At 44.5% G+C, this 21,330-nt stretch overlaps 1 protein-coding gene across 3 annotated transcripts in view; it reads right to left on the bottom strand.

The window, feature by feature from the left end:
* Skap1 (src kinase associated phosphoprotein 1) overlaps positions 1 to 21,330 on the bottom strand; it is a 301,849-nt gene that overhangs the window by 15,931 nt on the left and 264,588 nt on the right. For all 3 annotated transcript variants that reach the window (XM_028869029.2, XM_037201534.1, XM_037201532.1), the window contains 2 exons: positions 19,174 to 19,224; positions 11,203 to 11,303 (listed from right to left, as the gene is read on the bottom strand). In XM_028869029.2, the coding sequence (XP_028724862.1) occupies positions 11,203 to 11,303; positions 19,174 to 19,224 (152 nt within the window). The remainder of the gene's footprint in view (positions 1 to 11,202; positions 11,304 to 19,173; positions 19,225 to 21,330) is intronic.

Here is a 21,330-nt window from a genome sequence, read left to right on the forward strand (position 1 = left end):
ATGACAACAGCTTATAGCTTCATTTCCTGGATCCCTCTAGGGGGTGTCACAGCCAGATCCACCTGCTTTTCACCCTACCCTCGGTGGGGTCATGGTAAGGTCGCCAGAATAAATGAACGCGGGTACTAATGATCTGTTTACTGCTGTTTATGCTCTGTGTGTGTCAGGGGCATGCACATTTAGAGAGCTCATTATGGCTGCAATTAGAATGCACCATCGCTAGATATTTAACTCCTTTTTCTTTTAAATTAGCATTTTAATAACATTCTTTGAGCAGAGAAACAAAATGACCATTTTTCACGGACAAACTTCTAGCTGTAGGTGCAACTTTAATAGCAAAGTTGTGAAGGAGAAAGAAGGGAGAGAGGGGGAAAAAGGCCATTTTTGCTACTTTCACCCTCCTCCCTACCAAAAGGATATTTTTATTTGCTTTCTAACACACTCAATTTCCTAAATTTGTTTTGAATCCAATTATTTGGGGTGGTTGAAAGTACCGTGCTCTTGTTGGACGGAAATTAGCAGCGATTGAAATTAACTTTTTATGTGACCTGTGAAAGGGGCTAAAATAATTACAAGTGTAGAAGAAATCCTCCTTCCAGGAGACCCTCGCTGTAGGAGTGGGCTGCGATACTGTTCTCAGCTTATCTTCATGCTGCAACCACCAGGACTTTTTTTTTTTTTTTTCTTTAAGAAGGCGACTGCCATGATTGCTTCTGTGTTACAGTCCTTAGGATTATCATACGGAGCGTAAGTGATGACAAACACGCTATTATAAGCAGGATAAATAAGAATCAGGCAGAAAGACAACAATAACACGGTATGAATTACCATTTTAAAAAGGTCAGATCTTGGAGCCTCAAAGAGCAGGAGAGTTGGGACACAGACGAAGCAATGCAGACAGCGACCTACTTGGTCAGAATGTTCTGGAGGCATGGCTTTTTAGGGACCAGCCGACACCTTCTCTAGCTGTTTACAGATGCTCTGTTTGTGTAAAGTACAGTGAAAAATAACAATTTGAATGTTTCGATTATCTTTCCCGGTCCCTTCCATTTTCATTATTTATTTCCTATAAATCGGGACCTTGCTGAACATAATTCTGCAGACAAGGAGGTGGATGGGACAGCCGATGGGAACGAGGAGATAGATGATGGGTGCGTGCAAGATAGATGCTATGCATTTATGAAAAGGAGAGGCGTCTGCAATGAGCGTCCACAAAGTAGAGCAGGCAAGCACGCAAACTCTAAGCGCCTTTTATGGATGGCAAAGGTGTAAGGAAGACTTGGGAACAGGCATGGAGAGCCTACCCTCCTGGAATCCACGTCCAAGTTCTGCCTAAGATGTCCCACACTTGCTGTGGCTCCCGGTGAACCTCACAAGCCTTTCCATGACAACAGACGGGATTTCACAGCCAGAAGACTTGAGAGGTCAATAGTTGAAAAGCAAGAGTTAGAAAGAGAGATCTTTATCCACAGCAAAACAATCCCCCCACCCCCCCACCCCCGCCCATACCACAGAAGAAAAAAATTTAAAGACGTAGTAAAAAAAACAAAAACAAAGGAACCTTTCTAAAAATGCAAGTTTAAAATGTTTATGCTCTTGCTTCAGCCTAGTTGCACCTAAGAATCTGCCATTTCATAAATAAAATACGGATGGCACAGACTATAATTTGGTGATAGCTACCCCAGGACATATCTAGATGCATTTCTGTTATTTTAATTAAATACTGCATTATGGTTTGTGACAACCACGCAGCTACGGCGTAAATGAATTCCGAATTAAAGTGTTACTTAGGCATCCAGTAATTTTTGTTTCAGTCCTCAGTTTTACAAAGCAAATAGCTATAAAATCAAGATGTTCATTCATTTACAGATGGAGGAGGGTTGCTGTTGCTGGTTTTTTTTTTTTCCCCTTCTCCTTAATCCTCATGCACGAAAGGAATCTGACTCCCGACACTCTCAGCTTATGAACCACATCACAAAGAAAAACACATCCTCTCGACTAGAATGTGAAATGCTGAATATTAATTGCTGGTATTATGCTTATCTTTGTAGTCAAGTTCTGTCTTTTAACAGTCATCCTGATGGGCTGCTGCCTTGGATTGCCAGGAGAGTCTTTGCTGAGCCGTTAGGAACCTATTTGCTTTCATTTTCTTGAGAAAGAATCATAAAGTTCATAAATGTTTCGTGGAAGTTTCTAGATTTGAGACTCCTCCCAAACATGGGATATTAGGAAGGACAGAGAAACTCTTGTATCTCTGTGTTTAAAAAAATTTTGTATCTCTTTTAAGAAAAAATATCTTTTAAAATTTAACTATATTACCATTTCCTTAATGAACTGGAGATATAATTTGATATCACCAATTGGTTGTAGTTTAAACATCACTTAATTGGTAAATTAGGAGAAAAGTTTGGAATTTTTTCATTTATCAATTGAGTTTCACTCAAATTTTCTCATTTGAGCTTTACTCAAAATTAATATAATTGGGCAAAAGGATTTTTTTTTGTTTAAATCTGAGGATTTGTCTTTAATATGCCCTGACATATGAAAAATTTTAAGATAGCAAGTTTCCTGAACACATCATTTATTATTTCTGTTCGGAGAATCAATATGATCTTTTAATTAGCGTTAAATATCATACGTCTATGGATACCATCAGCTTCTAGCTTCCTGTGTTCTCACCAGTTGCCTCAAATCTCCTATAATGAACCCTACAACTTTGACAGAAATTACTGCTCTGTATGTTTGCAATGAGGCTATAATGCGCTTCAATATTTTTCGAGTTTGGTTAGAGGGCTGAATCCATACGATATCAAGAAACCCGGGCAGGAGAGGTTGAAGGAGGCCGAGTTCCTTCTCAGAACATAATGTCACAGAAACAAAGCTTTGGTGACTCCTTTTCAATAGGGCATGGCGCTGAAATGTCATCCAGCCTCTCTGGCAGATTAGTAAGGAGTTTCTTACTAAATCTCTGTCTAATAGACACACAGCTGACTCTGGAGGAGCTGCTGGTTACAGTCCTGGCGGCAGGAAATGGAGGGATGCCACAGTTAAAGACACAAATTTTCCCTGTAATATATTCCAATGGAAACCTCGGAATCCAATACTACATGGGCATATCTAATAAATTCACAATATTTCAGTCTCAACAGCCTTCACCGGTTAGTTTTAAAGATTTATGTGGTAAAAAATTACTCAGTGATGAATATGGTTTATTCTGTGCAGTATTGGAGGTATAAGGAATTAAACTGCCGTCTTTAACAGTGAATTTATTATTACCTCTGTCAAAAGACGAAGCCTTTAACAGCATTTGTTACAAATTCACTACAAAATAAATGGCTGGATTTTTTTTTTTTTTTTTTTTTTTTTTTTTTTTTAACATTGGAGTTTGTAAAGCATCAGGCATTTCTGAGATTAACCTAAGTCCACCATGGCTTAGATGGTTCTATGTAAACATCTGGTGTGGGACTTTCCACCTGACTGGCGTGTGTGTGTGTGTGTGTGTGTGTGTGTGTGTGTGTGTGTGTGTGTGTTTTGAAAGTGAAAGGTCCTGACTAGGACAACAGTATAGAAATAAGGAGATTAAAGAAAAAAAAATGCAGTTGAATCCCCTCTCTCTCTTTTAAAAAGGTTTTTATAATAAAGAGCAGGGATTCAATGGGATAGTGCTGGTGTGCAGTTGGGCCCCTTGTTAGTGGGCGTGTGTGCATACATATGCACACACACAAACACCCTCTCCCTTTGTCCTCTCTTGGAATGGGTATCCCCTCATTTATAAAAATTACCTGGAAGGAATGAGGCTGCCAGGGTTTGTTCTAGACGATTGGTTCCTGTCTGGGGGAAAGGAATGGCCTCGACTGAATTTGACCGGTGTGTGACCGTTGCCTCCCAGCTGACCCCAAATCCCATTCCCATCCTCCTAACGCTAGCCTCCCATAGGGGTTATTAATGAGAGAAAATACCATCATCATCATCTTCTTCGTCATCACAGCACGGTGTTGACCTGCTTGTTAACATGAAATGGGGTGGTGGGGACACCTTCTGCGTTTCTCCCGTACCATTATAAATACGAAAAGATATTTTCTGGTGGTGTACCCCTGTCTCCCGCTTTGGTTAGGTCAGAGGTGAGTAAGAGTTCTTTGACAGGCATTGATCAGTTTCATCACACTGTTTGGGCAGTCTGTGCCCGCCCCAGGCCTGTGTTTCCCCCCCCCTCACTACTCCCCAATTACCTCCCAGATAACCTCAGCACATCCCCCACTCAGTCAGGCAGAGGGTATGGCGCCTGAGGAAGTCCTGAATGGACACTAGATGTCACCAAACACCTCTTTTCCCTCAGAGCCCTGGAATTAAAAATAAATAAGTAAATAAATAAATAAATAAAATCCTCCATTTAAAGCAATTGAGGGGATTAACTTACTGGTTTTTATGAGCATTGCCGTCACATTCAACTAAACACACCTAAAAGAGGAAGTATCATTGTATTCTGATTTAAAAAAGAAAATATAGAGATCTCCTAGAGAGGAAGGAAGGACTCAAGAGAGGAGAACCGTCTGTATTGTTGAGTAGTCCTTCGAGGAGGTGGGAGAAAAACTGTTTTGTTTTTTGAAATTCCATTACAACAGGCACGAGGTTACCACAGCTCCAGTGTGGCGGGCCAGGCCCTGCCGAATTCAGACGGCTGGAGCCGGAGACGGTTGTCCCATCCCAGGTGGCAAAATGACGGTATCCTGGTTCATCTAAAGTCCGGACACCTACATCATGTGCCTGCCCCATGATAAACTGTTCCCACCATCCAAGAAGACAGGCCGAAGTCTGGCCTGGTGGAGCCATGAAAAGCCCTTCCTGTCCCGGCTAACCTATCATGTAAGCGTCAACCTTAAGGGACTTCGGACTTGTTACTCCAATGCTGATTTCCAATTGAATAAGACCCTGGACAAGGCCTTAGAGACTCTAACACCCATGGGTGATGGATACAACTGGAGCCCCAGAGATGCAGCCAAGTGACTCAGTTTACCAGTTCACAGTGTCAGGGGTGGGTTCTTCTATCCAGTTTTTTTTTTTTTTTTTTTTTTTTTTTTTTTTTTTTTTTTTTTTTTTTTTTTTTTTTTTCCAGCGTTGAGGGCCGAACCCAGGGCCTTGTGCTTGCTAGGCAAGCGCTCTACCACTGAGCTAAGTCCCCAACCCCACATCCAGTTTTAACTGTTTTTTTTTTTTTTTTAAGATTTACTTATTTATTTATTTAATGTGCACAGGTGTTTTGATTGTATATATGCTGTGTGAAGGTATCAGATCCCCTGGAGCTGGAGTTATAGACACTTGTGAGCTGACATGTGGGTGCTGGGAATTGAACCCAGGTCCTCTGGAAGAGCAGTCGGTGTTCTTAACCACTGAGCCATCTCTCCAGCCCCCTAGTTAACTAAGTTTCTCTTTGCGGTTTTTTTGAGACAGTCTCAATATGTGGGCATTCAGTTCTGTGATATTTCAAGCAACACCTATATTATTTAGAGGAAATGTTCTCTAGGGAGAGACCTTGCTGGGGGGAAGTCAGGTCGCTTCTCTGAAAAGGGACTTGTGACCTCTCTTATCCAGGTAGGAGCATCTTTATTTTTATTTATTTATTAGTTTTTGAGACAGCGTTTCTCTATGTACCCCTGGCTGTCCTGGAACTCGTGTAGACCAGGCTGGCCTTGAACTCACAGAGATCCACCCGCCTCTGCTTCCTGAGTGCTGGGATTAAAGGCGTGCGCCATCGCAGCTGCCCAGCCAGATAGAGGCATTTTACTTCCTTTCTTCCCCACGGACAATAAGTGACTGTAGTGGCACTGGTCCACAGAAGGGCCTTGCAGTCCTCCGAGAGAAGGAGGTGAGCCAGGGCAAGGTGTCACCGCACTGAGGGCGATTGGGCACCTGCCCTGTCACGCCTGCTGCTCAGACAGAATGGATTTTTGGAGTACACCTGTTGTTGAACCCCTGCCAGGTACTGATGGCCACTAACCCCCCGATCGCTTTCCCCCGCTGTTGATGCTTGGAATGTCAGACAGGACCGAGCAGCAGCCGGCGTGTATTTCAAACACAGCAGATGGATTTTTATATTAGCTCCTATTTCATGTTCAGGCAGAGCGACCGCCTCGCTAAAACCGCAGCCTCAATGCTGCCGAGTTCGCTTCTGTGAGATTAATTCTGTGAAATTAATTGGGACAAGATTGAAAAGGAAATTAAAATGCAGCTGAGTGAACAGGCCTCTCAAACACCTTTTCCCTGCTCTATTCAAACTTGGATTCTGCGGTGGTCGCCGGCATCGTGGGAAGTAATTTACGAGAGGCAGGCTCTCAGGAGTGATCCGTTACGTCTGAGAAGACCTGCACCAGCGCCACAATCTGGAGCCACTGAAGAGCGTTAAAACCCCTGCTGTGGCTTGAGCTGTGCCCCGGCTCCTGGGTGGGTAGGGTGGGTGAGTGGGTGGGGGGGGGGCAGGGAGGAAGGGAGTTACAAGAAAAAAAAAAAGCCGTTCAGAAATATCCGGGCCCAAAAGGGGTGCGGGAGCATCCGCTGGATGTTCACATCCGCTTCGTTATTAAAATCTTCCTCTAATATATTTTAAGACCCAAATTGGAAGCCAGTGAGTTAAGTGGGTATGAAGCTGCATGGGGCCACGGATGTTCGGATGTGCTGAGCCACGGCCAGCAGGAGGGCTTTCTGCTGACTGGGTCCTTGCTACGGCTGTGAGATGGGGTGCATGGCTCTGGCCTCTTCTGGAAGAGAAGTTGGGAGGTTCTTCCTGGTGTCAGTGATGAGATTTCTAAACCACAGAAGACACGGTGGATTTGCATGTAGGCCTCTTCACTGGGTAGTGTTCTTACCCAAGTGAGAGAACTTTGTACCTCAACTGACGGAGCTTCTGAGGAATGCTTGGTATATGAACCACTTTTTTCATTTAAAAAAAAAAAAAGATTGGAACTACATTTATTTCTATGTGTGTGCACAAATGACGCCGCAGCTTGTGTTTGTGTGTGTGGAGCTCAGAGTTCGGAGTTGGTTCTTTCTTTCTGCCATGTGGGTCCCGGGGATGAAACTCAAGTAGGAGGCTTGGTGGCAGGCACCTTTACACACTGAACCATATTGGTGGCCCTCATTTTGCTCTTACCTTACCAAAAATTCATTGAACTCATATAGATGCCCAACACCCAAGGGTAGGTTTTAGTGTAGTGTTAGCGGAAGGCAGAGAAGGACATAGGAGTTGTAGTTAATTAAGGGCTACATACTTCTTCACATGCATTCTCTGACCACAACCCTACGAACAGAAACTATCCTACTTTTTACAGGTAAGGACATTAAAGTCTGAAAGTTTAAGTGACTCTTTCCAAGGTCACATAAATAACCTGCCTGAGAACAGGATAGATGATAGGCATTTGGTCAACTATGGAGTGCAGTTCCCTATCTATCTATCTATCTATCTATCTATCTATCTATCTATCTATCTATCATCTATCTATCATCTATCATCTATCTATCCTCTCTCTCTCTCTCTTACATACACACACACACATCTTCTATCTCTCTATCTATCTATGGGGCAGAGAGATGGGTCAATGGTTCAGAGCACTGGCTACTGTTCCAGAGGACTTGGGTTCAATGCCCAGGACCCACAACCATCTAGTTCCAGAGAACCCAAAGCCCTCTTCTGGTCTCTGAGGACACAGGCATACATACAGGCAAAACAATACATAGTAAATAAAAAAACAACAACAAACAAATCCCCCAAACCCAGCAGGGAGCAGCAGGGGCCCAGAACTAAAAGCTGATATTTTTCTGCTCCTGTCTGCTTATACCCTTTCCAGGCCCTGCGTCTCTTTCCTCCAGACACTCTTTCCAGAGTCTTTTCTCCCCTCAAGCGCCTATATTTTTGGACACAGGGTTCCTTTATTATGTAGCCCTGGCTGCCCTGGAACTCAAAATGTAGACTGGCCTCAAACTCACAGAGATTTGCCTGTCTCTGCTTCCCAAGTGCTGGGATTATATGAGCATGTCATCATACTCAGCCCAGTATTTCTTTAATAAAGGGGTTTAGCTTGGTAGTGGAATATCCATGGCCTAGCATGCAGAAGGCCTGGATTTGACCTTTAGCATCATAACTTTTACTCAGAGAGGGATAAACCAGTTGCACCTATCGGGGTGAAGACAAAACAGGCAGCAGTTGGAATGTCTGCTGTTTAAATGGAGCAAGTAATCAAAGTTAAGAGAGAGTTCTGTGCGGATTTCCTGTGCAGCTTTGCAACATCGGGCCCACTGTGTTTGGAATGGAATATTTAGGGTGGGAGAAACGACTCCCTCATTTTACAGGTGAGGGAACACGTCCAGGTGAGCTGAGGGGTATAGCTGTGCCATCCATTTCCCAGGGAAACAGACGTCTGTCAGTTTCTAGACAGAGGCTTCTCTTGCCCAGCAAAGGTGCTCCTGGCCTTGGGAGTAAAGGAATATGAAGTTCTCCAGACATCATTTTCTTGGACCAAACTTAATTTGGGTTATTTTGTTCTCTTGCTCCAGCTATGAGAGGTCGGCTGGCTCCAGAAAAGGAGGCCAGCTGGGGCTGAAGTGGGACGGCCGAACTTCTGGATGGTATTGGAATCTCCTATCTGTAGGGATTGGTTTGTTTGTGCTTTTTGGAGACAAGCAAATAGGATGGGAGGTCTTTTAAGGTTCTTTCCTGTCCAAGGGCTCTGATTGAGTTAGGTAATAGAATCAAGGCAAATCCAATCCCAGATGCCCCCCAAGCCAACGTTAAACCGGAATGCAGCTTCGTAAAGGAACGTTCCTGAACAGCCACCTTCTCATTTCCTCCTCTGATTTGCAGGGATTAGCAACATGAGGAAGGGAGGCACCTGGTACAGTTTCGGGGGCAGAAATACTAATGGACTTAGAACCTTCCGGAACAGTGGAGAAAGAAGCTGATAGAATTAAGCCAGCGAGGCATTTTCACCAAATTAAACTCCACGCATTAGCATGTAGTCATGGGGGGAGGGGGGGACAGAGGTTGATTTTAAAAGACCAGTCTAAGGTTCTTAGGCATCTCACAGAAATACCACAGCCATGGTAACCGCACACCATTCTATATTGCGGGACAGGTCACTGCACAGCCCCTTAGATCTAACTGGAGGAATGGGACCCCCAGTGAGAAGCCATTAACAAAGGCAAAAGACATGTAAAACAAACAAAATAATCATGACGGAGAGAGAAGGCCAGCCGCCAGGCTGGCTCTGCACCCCCCTCCTGCTGCAGGCACCTCCAGACAATGTAAACAGTTAATTTGTTCACCTGCAGGCTCTGGGCAAACAGAGGCCTGGTCACACCTGAGTGGATAACTCGATTACCCCGTAATGCCAGCACGGTAATGTACACAAATTCGATTACACGGCAAACCTTGCTTTCGGGCATTTGAAATACCAATCAGGCCAATGTCCACTCCCTTCTTCGCTTCCAATTTATTCTTGGTGTATTGGAGCTGCACCGAAATTGTAGTAGGGTGGTGCTGAGTTAGAACGGCAGGGGAAATCACAAGAACACTGTGATCTCACCCAGCAGGGCCTGCAAAGCTCTCACCTTCCTGCAAAGGGCTAGGTCTGAATTTGGTGTCCCCCCCCCCCCCCCAGACAGGGTTTCTCTGTGTAACAGCTCTAGTTGTCCTGGAACTTGCTCTGTAGACCAGGTTGGCCTCGAACTCACAGAGATCCGCCTGCCTCTGCCTCCTGAGTCCTGGGATTACAGGTGTGCACCACCACCACCTGGCTAGTTCTTTGTTTAAAAAGGCCTGATTCATTGGAATCACTGGAAGACACCTAGGGTCAGACTTGGTCTGTTCATTTTTTACTAATTTTGATTGATTGATAGATTGATTGTGTATGCCTCAGTGCACCTGTGGAGGTCAGAGGACAACTTGTGGGAGTCATTTCTCTCTTTCCACCATATCTCTGGGATTGAACTCAGGTCTTTGGCCTTGGCAGCAAGTGCCTTTACTCACTGAGCCATTTTGTCCACTCCTTGGTCTGTTCTAAAGGAGCTTATTTCAAGCACAAACAGATCCTTGGGGTAAGTAGTACCAGTCATAGAATAAAGTGGGTTTTCTCTTTTCCTTCATGAAGTTCACATACTCAGCAATTAAAGAGCAAAGTATGCCTACTTCAAAACCGTGTTTGTAGATATGGATGGGATACATAGAGACTTTATGATAAAGTCTCTTAGGAACAGAACATGTTGTCTTAGTCTGGCTATATAACATGTGTGGTCTTTGCTGTTTGTTTGTTTTCTACAAGGGTGATGATGAATAGTTCCCTCAAACTGTAGCCTATTACTCTGGAAGATTCTCCTCATTATGATAGACAGGCAATAATCCATCCCTTAAAAAAAAAAAAAAGTCCTGTTGCTATACAACCAACAACAGTCTGTATTAGCTGTGTCTAGGGGTGAACTTATGCCCGAGGAAGAGAATGAAGTTAGCTGGGCTGTGTGGGATTGGATTCAGTAGGTTGGTCTTATCAGCACTGGCTCAGACCAATTGTGCTAACTGGTTCTGACTCCTCCTCCCACAGGTAATTATATTATCATCTCATTTATCTATAAATGAATAAGAAGCTAGTTTACCTAGCCAGAATGTTTTCAATAGCATTACAAAGTAATAAATTATGTACATAGTGTAACCTTCATGTATCATAAGTCCTTGGAAAACATTAAAATTTTGATTGGCATAATTTTAGTATTGTATCTATTTATCTATCTGTCTGTCTGTCTAGCTAGCTATTTAAATTTGCTTCATTGTATTTTTAAAGGTGAAAAAATGATTCCTGGGCCTGAATTTTTAATTGAAAAAATTTCCTAAGAATTACACACTAAAGGGACTTTTGGGGCGGTGGTGGTACACACCTTTAATCCCAGCACTCGGGAGGCAGAGCCAGGCGGATCTCTGTGAGTTTGAGGCCAGCCTGGGCTACCAAGTGAGTCCCAGGAAAGGCGCAAAGCTAAAAAAAAAAAAAAAAAAAAAAAAAAAAAAAAAAAAAAAAAGGTAAAAGGGACTTTTGATCTGTGTGGAAGAAGAGCCATGTAATATACAGAGAGAGGTGCTACAGCATGCTATTATTCTGATTATGGTAATGATACTAACAGGAGTGAAAACATGGACTTTGGACCAAGTCCTATGTTCCATGTTTTTACCTTGCTCAGAATTCGGATGAGGTCACCTCGTTGGAAGGACAGTTCATCTGGCTGGTCACCATGGCAATCCCACAGGCCTTGGTAATAATTGGCGCAGTCCACTGATCAAAGAGAAGAAAAAGCAAAGATAAAAGGAGTCAGTTCTGCTGCAAATGGAAACCAGGGTTCTGATAGAGCCCCTAGGAAACTTAAGAGTCAGGGGGCTCCAGAGGACACTCAGTATACGCAAAGGACTATGGGAGGAGATCATTAACTCCCATAAAATATTTACAGATCACCCCTAGTAGGAAATTCTGCTCAACAATATGGTAATAGATGTATTTATTAATAGAAGAAAATCAGGCACATGATTTCTCAGTTGGTTTGCAAACAAGTTGGACAAAGATGTTTCCCAGTAGACTTTCTTGATCCAGGGAATCTAAATATCTGAGTATGTCTCTCTCTCTCTCTTTTTATTTTATGCATCTAAGGAACAGATCCTTCTGCCTGTCTGCAAGAGAGGCTGAGTCAGCCAGCATTCTTCTGCATCATGGCTCACATTTGGGCCTCCTCTGTTCCACGGGAGCTTCATCCCAGGCACTTCCACCCAGGTACTTCCTGAGGTAGTCACCAATAAATACTGAAACGAATAGCCCAGTCTTTAAGTGGAGCCATGGGGGGGGGGTCTCATCCATTACAACTAAATTCTGGGTGGGCTGGCCCTTTTCCAGCATCTCATTTGTAGACCCTGAACATGTCTGCCAAGATTTATCTGCCAGCCCCCGGGGAACAGAAACCAAAGTGATCTGCATTAAAAATGAAAGCCACTGAAGACAACAAACCAAGCTTTAGAAAGCACTGGAGAGATTTACTGGGCTTCTCAGCGAGGCTAGATGGCAATGATGCCACAGGACAGCCATCGATTCTTAACAATGAAGAATTCGTATTGATCCTCTTCTACCCGGAAAGGTTAAACACTAGCGTACAAAGTGGGAGAGCATCTGGGGATTTGAATGGCAGGAGAGCTAATGCCCACTGGACCAGGGATGCTCCGTGCTTCTTAGACTGTTTCATAGGAGAGCTGTGAGCCTAGCACCTGCCAAAGGTGAAATTTGATTGACAGGATTCAGGAGTCCTGTGAGGTAGTTAAAATCTATGTGATTTTTAGCTGGTACACGTCCGTAATCCCAGCACTTGGGAGGCTAATTCATGAATTCCAAGCCAGCCTGGGTTACACTATGAAATTCTGTCTTGAAAAGCAAAATGAAAAAAAAAAAAAAAATTGTGTGGTATTTTTTGGGGACTCTGTCTCATCTATTCTCACCTACTCTAAATTTGTTTGGACCCTCTCATGGGCACGGATGGTTCTAAGGCCTCTCATGATGGGAACAGATGGGGAACAAATGGTCAGTGGGACACAGAGGACCTGGCTCTACTCCCCCCCCCCCAATTTGTCCCTAACTTATGAATAATTCAAATAACAGAGGCCCAGTGGAACGAATGCCTATATGTCTTTGAAAAAGACTCTTATTAGGCATCTTAGAGAGCACAAGGGCAGAGGAGAGGCTGACTCCTTTAGGTAAGAGCAGATTGCAAACAGAAATAAAAATGTCAACCCTGGAGACCGACCAGGGCGTGTTTTCTTTACACAGAGAATTGTTGGTCTCTGCAGCAGACAATAGAGGGCAGCAAACAGAATAACCGCAGGAAACCTTCGGCTGCCGACTTAAGAGTATGTTGGGAGAAAAATATATCGGGAGAAAAATGTTAACTGTTGAAAAGAGAAAGCATATATTTTTGGGGACATTGGTGCATGAAATGATAGAGAAATATCAACCTTGAAAAGCGATGGCAGTTTCCCCAGAGGATGTTACACATTCACAGTCGTAAGGGAGTTCATAAATCACCCCAAGAGTTTGACTAAGTCTAGGAATGAGGAGTCAATTTTGACATCAATATTTTTTTTTGTGGATTTGTAGATGGCAGAGAAAATAGTCTTTTTTAAAAACAGGTTTAAAAAACGCAGTTTAGCTATTTGTGAATGGTGGAAAGGCTGACAGCTATCTTGGCATTCTCTAGCCTAGTGCATAGTCACTTGGAGTTTCTGCTTCTCATGGTGTGCTTGGGTGTGCACTCCAAAGGTCCCTTTTGGGGCTATATGAGATTCCTACTGAGATTTGATAATGGTGGAAGAGAATGCCCCGGGAATGGCCTAAATGAAAAGCACAGTAAAAAGAAGGCACAATGGTTCACACCTATAATCCCAGAAATCAGAAGGCTGAGGCAGGAGGATTGCTTTGAGTTTGAGGCCAGTCTGGGCTACAAGGTGAGTTCATGACTAGCCTGGGCTATATAGTGAGAGAGATCTTGTCTCAAAACACAGGGAGCTGGAGCACAGGGAACCAGGGAGACAGATAGGGAGACAGGGAGACAGATTCAATCAATCAGGGGGAATGACAAGAGCCTTCTAAGACACAAAAAATACAGAAAGTCCTTTGGTGTTCAGGAACCCAAGAGACAGCTTAGCCTGAGATTAAGGACCATGACAGACAGCTCTGAAAAGTTAATCAGAATGATAGGGCTAAACTGGAGAACATATTCAATCTGCTATCTAGACAGAGGTATGTTGGTATTAAGAAGATCAATGGGGAGTCATTCTTTAGCTGGATAAGGTTGGACCCTATATTGCAAGATCCTTGTTTAACTTGTGTGATTTATATTTATGGATTTGTGTAGAGGCAACTTCATGAATTCATTCCTTGGCATCCATCAGGCCTCTGCACAGCACTTAACTGAATACCAGGGACTGTACTAGACACTGGGAACTCCACCCTGGTCATACATGGTCCCTGCTCCCAAGGCTGTCCTCTTGTTGGGGAGGCACTGTGAACCAGAGTTCCTATCCCAGGATTCAGGACCCTGAGGAAGTTGAGGATGCTCTGCTAAGAGGGAACTTAGCAGAGTCTTCAGGATCAGGGACAGCTTCTTTGAAGCTTCGGTTGTCTACAAAAACCTGATCTGCTGAGTATCACAGAAAGACTTTGAAGTTGGGAGGAGGTGAGGTTGAGTAAGACTTCATGCCTGAAGCTTGGCCCCAGGAAGGGCCTGAGGGTCTGCAGCTCGGCAAGGCCAGTTCACGATGCCCTGAACCAAGCTTGCTCATCCTCCCGGGAGACTGAGAGCAGCTGCTGGATTCCTAGGACAGTGAAAGGAGTTAGGAGCCTGACAGCAAGACTTGTCTGTCTGGGCTGGCTTCTGGCCCAGTGAGGTTTCCACCACACTGGCAACAACAGCCTAAGTCAGAAACGGTGCAGTCTTCTGACCAGTTAATTAATTCAAAACATCCCCATTCTCATTTTGAGGACATTATTCCATCTAATTATTTTTTTTTCCAGTCTGTCCATTTGGAATGAAAAACAAAAGAATAAAGCTTAATGCCAGCATTTCTCAATGTCTCTCCAAAAAAAAAAAAAAAAAAAAAACAAAAAAAAAAACCAAAAAACCGTAACTCGGCACTAAATAAAGCCTGGTAATTCAAAAGCAAAAGCTCTAATATATTCAGCATAAAACAGACAGAGGATCTAGAGCAATAATGGTAACACTAATAACTAAAACAGTTATAACAATTAACAATTACAATGATAGGGAAGCTAATGGCTATGATCACTGCATTTAAATTGCTAACAGCGCTGAGAAGGAGTTTTTCTAGAGAAAATGGGTGGTGGCGGCAGGGAGTGTCTTGTTCTTTCTAATCCTGTGTAGGGGAGGCTAAGCTTCAAGTGAACAGAGTATCACAGAGAGCTGACACAGAATTGTTTTTTTCCTCTTTTCCAGGTGGTCATCACAAGTTATTTGTCTCCCCACATCAGGCTCTTTGTGACCGGTGACAGGCATTTCTCCTCTGGTGGAGTCCAGGCTGGTGCTCCTGGTGACAAGGTCAATGGAAGCACCTAGGCAAAGGACCAGGACACCTGTCTGGCTTTCCTTGTCTTCAGGAACAGCAGAAGCTGACTGTCCTCCCCGAGTTTAGCTGTGAGGACACTGGGTGACTTCAGAGTCCAAGCTGAGACCAGGGGACAAGAGGCTAAAAGGCGGTCAGTGTGCTGTTTACATTTTCTCAATGAATGTAGGCTGTCAATGAGGCCTGGCAGCCGGCACAGCTGTTTAAATTAGGAACACCAGAGACAAAAGTTTGCAAACAAACCTAGCAGAGTAGGGCCCAGTGAGAGTCGGACCAAAACTCTGTAAACAGTGTCTTGAAATGCTGCGGTCTAAGCCAAGCCAGGAAGGGCCGCCATCTTTAGTCCATTCAAAGCAGACACCCACTGCTACTTTATTAACAATTTCAGAAGTATGACAAAATTCATCAGGTGTACTCACTGTGGCACCAGGGCAGGGAGAGTGGGTTTTTTTTGTTTGTTTGTTTTTGTTTTTGCTTATTTTCAATACCAATATGGTCCAAGCCCATTTCATTTTGAATAATGAAATTACCATGCTCCTTAATTTTGCAAGTGTGATTTATGTATGGGGAATAATCAAAGGTCTTGATCTCACCTCATCTGTTCCTTTTATTGGGTCAAAATTTTTAGCTGGGTGATGCTCAGCTGCTCACTGTTGGTCTTGGAAAACCAAAGGGTAAGAGCTGCATGAGCCTGTGTATCCTCTCTTTTCTTTAGTATGGGAGTTCTCTGTCTGCAGGCACCACCACGGGCCTTCAGAGGGGCTCTAGGACGGAAAGCTCATGAATAATGACTTTTCTGCTCTTCTGAGATGACTGGATGCTTATTAAGACCATGCCTGGTTTGCCCACAATTGTTGAGAGAGAGAGAGAGAGAGAGATACACACAGAGAAACAGAAACAGAAGAGACAGGGAGAGATAGGGAGTCAGAAAGGGAGGCAGACAGAGAGAGAGACAGAGAGAGAGAGGAGAGCCCATTCCAAGGTCTTCTTTGGGCAAGGATTTGATGTATCTAAGGGTGACTTGTGTTTCCACAGCATGCACACCCAAAGCAAAGGTAAATTTTGTACAAACAGCCCAGAGTGAGTCTTGCTTTGGGCTACCCAGAAGTTACCTTCTCACAGCAAGGCAGGAAAATATGATCACGCCACTAAAGACTTTTAGTGTTAGATCTGCTATGGGAGTGCTAGGCTGGAATTTAGAGAAAATTTGAGGTGTTGAAGAGTCACTCATTAAAGTAACCCTGTTACTAACAGTCACGCTGTAAAGCAAGCTCTTTATAGATTGAGCAATCAATACTACAAGGCCGTGATAGATTTTCTAGGTAACAGAATAAAATAAAAGAAATTGCATCTTACAGGGTCATTAACACTCAATAAGGATAAACTGAATTCTGTTCCTCCCTCCCTCTTCGGATAAGATCTGGAGCTGGGCTTTAAAAATGTTAGCAGGTCTGTCAGAGGAGAGCAGGGCATCAAGAGACCGGGTCTGTGGGGTAGAGTCGGAAGTGTTCAGATGCCAGATGCCACAGCACCTTACAGGGAAGGGCAGCAGGACAAGCTGGTCTGCTTAAAGCCTTCCCCTCCCAGACACCTGAGAAAAACCAAAAGAAGCAAACATACATAGCTGATCTATGGCCTTCCGAGGAATCTCCTCTGTCCCAGCCTTCACCGAGGCTGTTGGCCCCTCCCCCAGATCTCTGTATTTTGTTGTTATAGAACTAAGAGATGACATCGGGACGTTACATATGTGCTGCAGTTCTTACAGCTTCTTTGGAGAAAAGGCACTATATAAAGTCAATAAATAAATAAGTAAACACAAATAATAAAAATCCCTGCCTCAGCTTCTGCAGAGAGAGCGAAAAGTCCTCCTGTTTTTTAATCGCCAAGTCACCAATCATTATAACTGGTGGGAAGTCCAAGCCGCAGAAACATATTTAGAGCTAGCCTTATGTTAACGACACCTATTTGCGAGGCACAAAGTATGGGGAACAAAAGATTTCTTCCTACTTGAATTATACCTGTTGGGATAGGTAAAAAAAATAAATCTCCTCTCACCTTCCAGATGGAAACTGAGAGAGAGAGAGAGAGACAGAGACAGAGACAGAGAGAGAGAGAGAGACAGAGAGAGACAGAGCCAGAGAGAGGGAGGGAAAGAGAGAGCACAAGCCACTCAAAAGGAGAAAATGAGAGAAGGGAGGATTCTGGTAGGGAATGCTAGACTTTGCCAGGAGACTGACACTTCCTGACTGGAGTTTGATACAATGTTGGCCATAAGAAGCTTCCAGCTGTCCACCCAAGGCATCCACGTAGGATTTATCTTCCTATGCTGGTGATGGAAGTTGGTTGAGAAAAGCCTTGTTTGGGACACGCTTGGTCAGAACAGATTTTCTGTTGGAATTCTGTATAGCAAGTAGAAAATGATAGAAATTAGGTTTCAGGGCTGGAGAGATGGCTCAGCTGTTAAGGGCTAAGGATCACAACAAAACTTCAGAAATCAGGTCTCAGAGGACTTAATTCCATGTGCTTGAAGCCCCCTAACATCTTTGAAGCTTCCGCACCCTGCATACTTTCCCTTCTGCTTTGGTAGCACGGCCTCTGATGCCATGGACCGTCTTCCCTCTTCCCTGAGAGAAGCTGGATCTTTGCAAACCTGAGTCCTTCACTAAACCTTGGAGAGTCACGGCGGAGCCTGCAGGGACGGGGATGATGGCTCATTGGGGAAAAGCACGTGTCCAGCAAGCAGGAAGACCAGGTTTTCATCACCAGAGTCCATCCAAAAGCCAGGCAAGGTTCCACATATCTGTAATCTCAGTGCCTCCACAGCAAGATGAGGGGCAAGAGACTAAAGAATCCTGGGGAGCAGGTCCTGGGCCAGCAGGCCAGGCGACCAGTGGAGTGATAAAACAGCAAGGAGATCCTGCCTGTCTCAAACCAAGGGGAAGGTCAGACCCAAGATCAACACCGGAGGATGTCCTCTGACCTACACACACACACACACACACACACACACACACACACACACGCACGCTCACACGCACACGCATACATACACGCACGCGCATGCACACGCACACATGCACACGCATACACACACGCACACATTCATTTGCCGCAAAGATTGAAAGGGGAAAAGATACTTTGCTAAATGACTATGAATGAGAAGAAGAGGCAAAAGGAAAGGAGGAGAGGCAAGAGAGAAGAATGAGAAAAGGGCCAGAGGAACCAAGAGAGACCGGGGAGGGAACTGGAGAAAGAACTCCCGAGCTTAACATTTCCATAGATCCCGGGGGCTGGGGAGGATCTGCTTGTATCCAAATCAGAGCTGAACCCGGCTCTGCTGATAGAATGAAGGTCCCTGAGGTGGCCCAAACAACGTGGGGCACTCCCTCACTGATCATGGAGTAAGTCTTTGGCCCACTTCAGGAGACCACCCCCCCACCTCTGGCGTCTGACCTTAGGAGGGATGGGCTCGATAACAGCCTGAAGCTCGGCTAACAGTCTGGGATGAATCAGATGTAATTTTGTATTCAACCAACCTGCTACATATTCATTTCCGAATGTGCCTGGCATCAAACCAGCCCATGTGAAGTCAGCACCCCCCAGTCGCTCTCTGCCTCACCCCAGCTTCACTTTTCAGATCTGACACATTTCCATTCCCCTCTGAACTCGCAATCTCCGAGCCTCTCAGGGAGGAGACATTTCCATTCTTTCCATTCTCCATCCTCTGATCTCTCCGAGATGAGGCAATTCTATCTTCACTGCACTGATTTAAGAAATACTGATAGGAAAAAATAAATATCTGGTTTGGCTTCCCACCTTCTGAAGACAAATCTTGGCTGCGCTAGGACATCGATTAAAGTGATTGGGTGTCTGCTTTTCAAGTTAAGGCACTTCTCTATCCAGCCACTCTATTTTGGGCTTTTGGGGTCGTGTACCAGGACTCTATTCATTAGAGGGTCCAGTAATGGTAGTGCTTTCTCAAGCCGGAAGCCCCGTTGTTCCACCCCGTGTTGTGTGATTGCGTCCTGTACCTCGCCGTCGATGAGTGCCGCGTGCATCCTCTTCTAAATCAAGGTCTTCATCTGAGGGGACAAATGATCAGCGTTAGCCATCAATGGGGGGTGGGGTTTGGTCTTCACGCTCTTTCTTTTGAGGGGGTCACCTTTCTCTGAGCTCACTGACCTCCTCCCCTTTCTTGTGTTTCAAAGCAGAGTCTTGCTATGGAGCCCAGGGTGACTTTGAACTCATGATCTCCCTTACCTTAGCCTCTCAAGAGCTGGAATTACAGGCATGTGTTATCATGCCTAGTTAGGGAACTCTCTCCCTTAAAGGAACTTTCATTAACACGTTTTCTTCTTCTTTGCCCTCCTCAATCATCTCTCACCTTTGGATTGGCCATCCTCTCCTCCCCTTTCTATTCATTATCCATTTGCAAACATTCTGAAGGACACACTACACACTAGAGGCTGCCCTAGGAACAGGGGACACACAACAGACAGGCATGCCCAAGTCCCCGCCTTGATGGAGCTTCCAACCCACTGAATCACCAAGGGGCTTATCACGAGACCCAACTCTTTCCCTTAACCCCCATTTCTTCTTTCTTGGTGGAATTCTTGCTTGTATCTATTATCCGCATGCAGCAGTCTTCTTTGGCTTTAGTCACTCCAGAGTTAGGGTGAGAGAGAGAGAGAGAGAGAGAGAGATATTGGGAGTGAGTTTTAAACCTTCTGTGATTAATTAGTCCCTAACATATCCATTTTTGTTCAGCTGTATCGGAGGCTGGTCATGTACATAGTTTTATGTTCCTAGTACTTGAGGCCTGTAGTTATCTTTTTACTGTTTTATTTAGCCTGCCTTGTTCATTAGAGTATAGGCTCCTGAGGGCAGATGGAATGGTCTTTTAATTAATTGCTGTGGATTCACAATGGGTTCTAAGTCAATGTTAGTGTCTAACTCCAGTCAAGTGTTTATATGGCCAAAGTCACAATGTGATTGGCCCAAGTTTCTTACCCTCATTAACCTGTTTCATCTCAAGCTTCATACTATTTGATGTAATAGGAACTGGGCCTTTATTAAGAAAGTATGTGCATTAGACTAACATTTAGTAATCCTATTTTATAATGTAGAGTTATAATGTATATATACATGTACATGGGACAGGAATAGGCTTACTATTCTTTTCTCTCTATCCTCTCTTCTCCTTTTCTCTTACACAGCAACACACAGACAGTCAGATAGACAGACACACATACACACATGTGCACACGCACTTGCCTTACATCCTGTGGAAAAGGAGTACTTTGAAGGAATATTTTCTAAAAAATATTTTATTATTTTATGCATATGAATATTTCACCCGTATGTATGTATGTGTACCACATGTGTGCCTGGTGCCCGTGGAGAGAATGTTGGATTTCCTAGGACTGGAGTTGCAGGTTTTTGTGAGCTGCCATATGGGTTCTGGGAATCGAACCCTGGCCCTCTGGAAAAGCAACCAGTGCTCTTAACTGCTGAGCCGTCTCCCCAGCCCTTTGAAGGATTCTTATTACTGGGTAAGGTCCGGCAGCGGGGAATTCCCCCTCCATCTCCTGGGCTTCCCCAACCCCCCCAACCCCCCGCCCCCAAGGTACAGAGATGTAAGGTAAGGAAGGAATGAAGTCAAACGTAGGAAACAGGGCACATAGAAACAAGTCAGACTAAACATCATCCTCCCCTCCCCCAGACTCCTCACTACTGCCCCCTTCCTCCCTTCTGTTAGGATGGTTTTCCTTTTTGCTGTGGGGCCAATTTTACAGGACCGACAATATTAGAGGGTGCGTCGGTCGGTGAGTCCTCCTTGTAGAGATGCCCGATAATTTGGACAGCACACAGCTCTTTTCCTGGTATCAAACAACTCAATCCCAAGGCCCAGTAATGTGCCGTGCTTAAGCACTTTTGCAGAGAGCGTTTATCCTGCCGCTGCGGCCCGTGCGCAGCTGTCTCTGCCTCCCAATTCTAATCAATGTAAATTGGGTCAGATCTCCGCTGTGAATTACAAATTGGATCCGAAGTTGGAGGGTCACCGTGCCTGCTACTCCACCTCCTTCCCACCGCCATTAGATGGGAAGCTACACCAAAGATCTTTTCTAAATAAATCAGACTTTATTGTAAAACTCGGCCACTGACGAGACATAACCTCATTAGCATTG

Source organism: Peromyscus leucopus, chromosome 8b, assembly GCF_004664715.2.
Source record: "Peromyscus leucopus breed LL Stock chromosome 8b, UCI_PerLeu_2.1, whole genome shotgun sequence".
In the NCBI taxonomy this organism is placed as follows: domain Eukaryota; kingdom Metazoa; phylum Chordata; class Mammalia; order Rodentia; family Cricetidae; genus Peromyscus; species Peromyscus leucopus.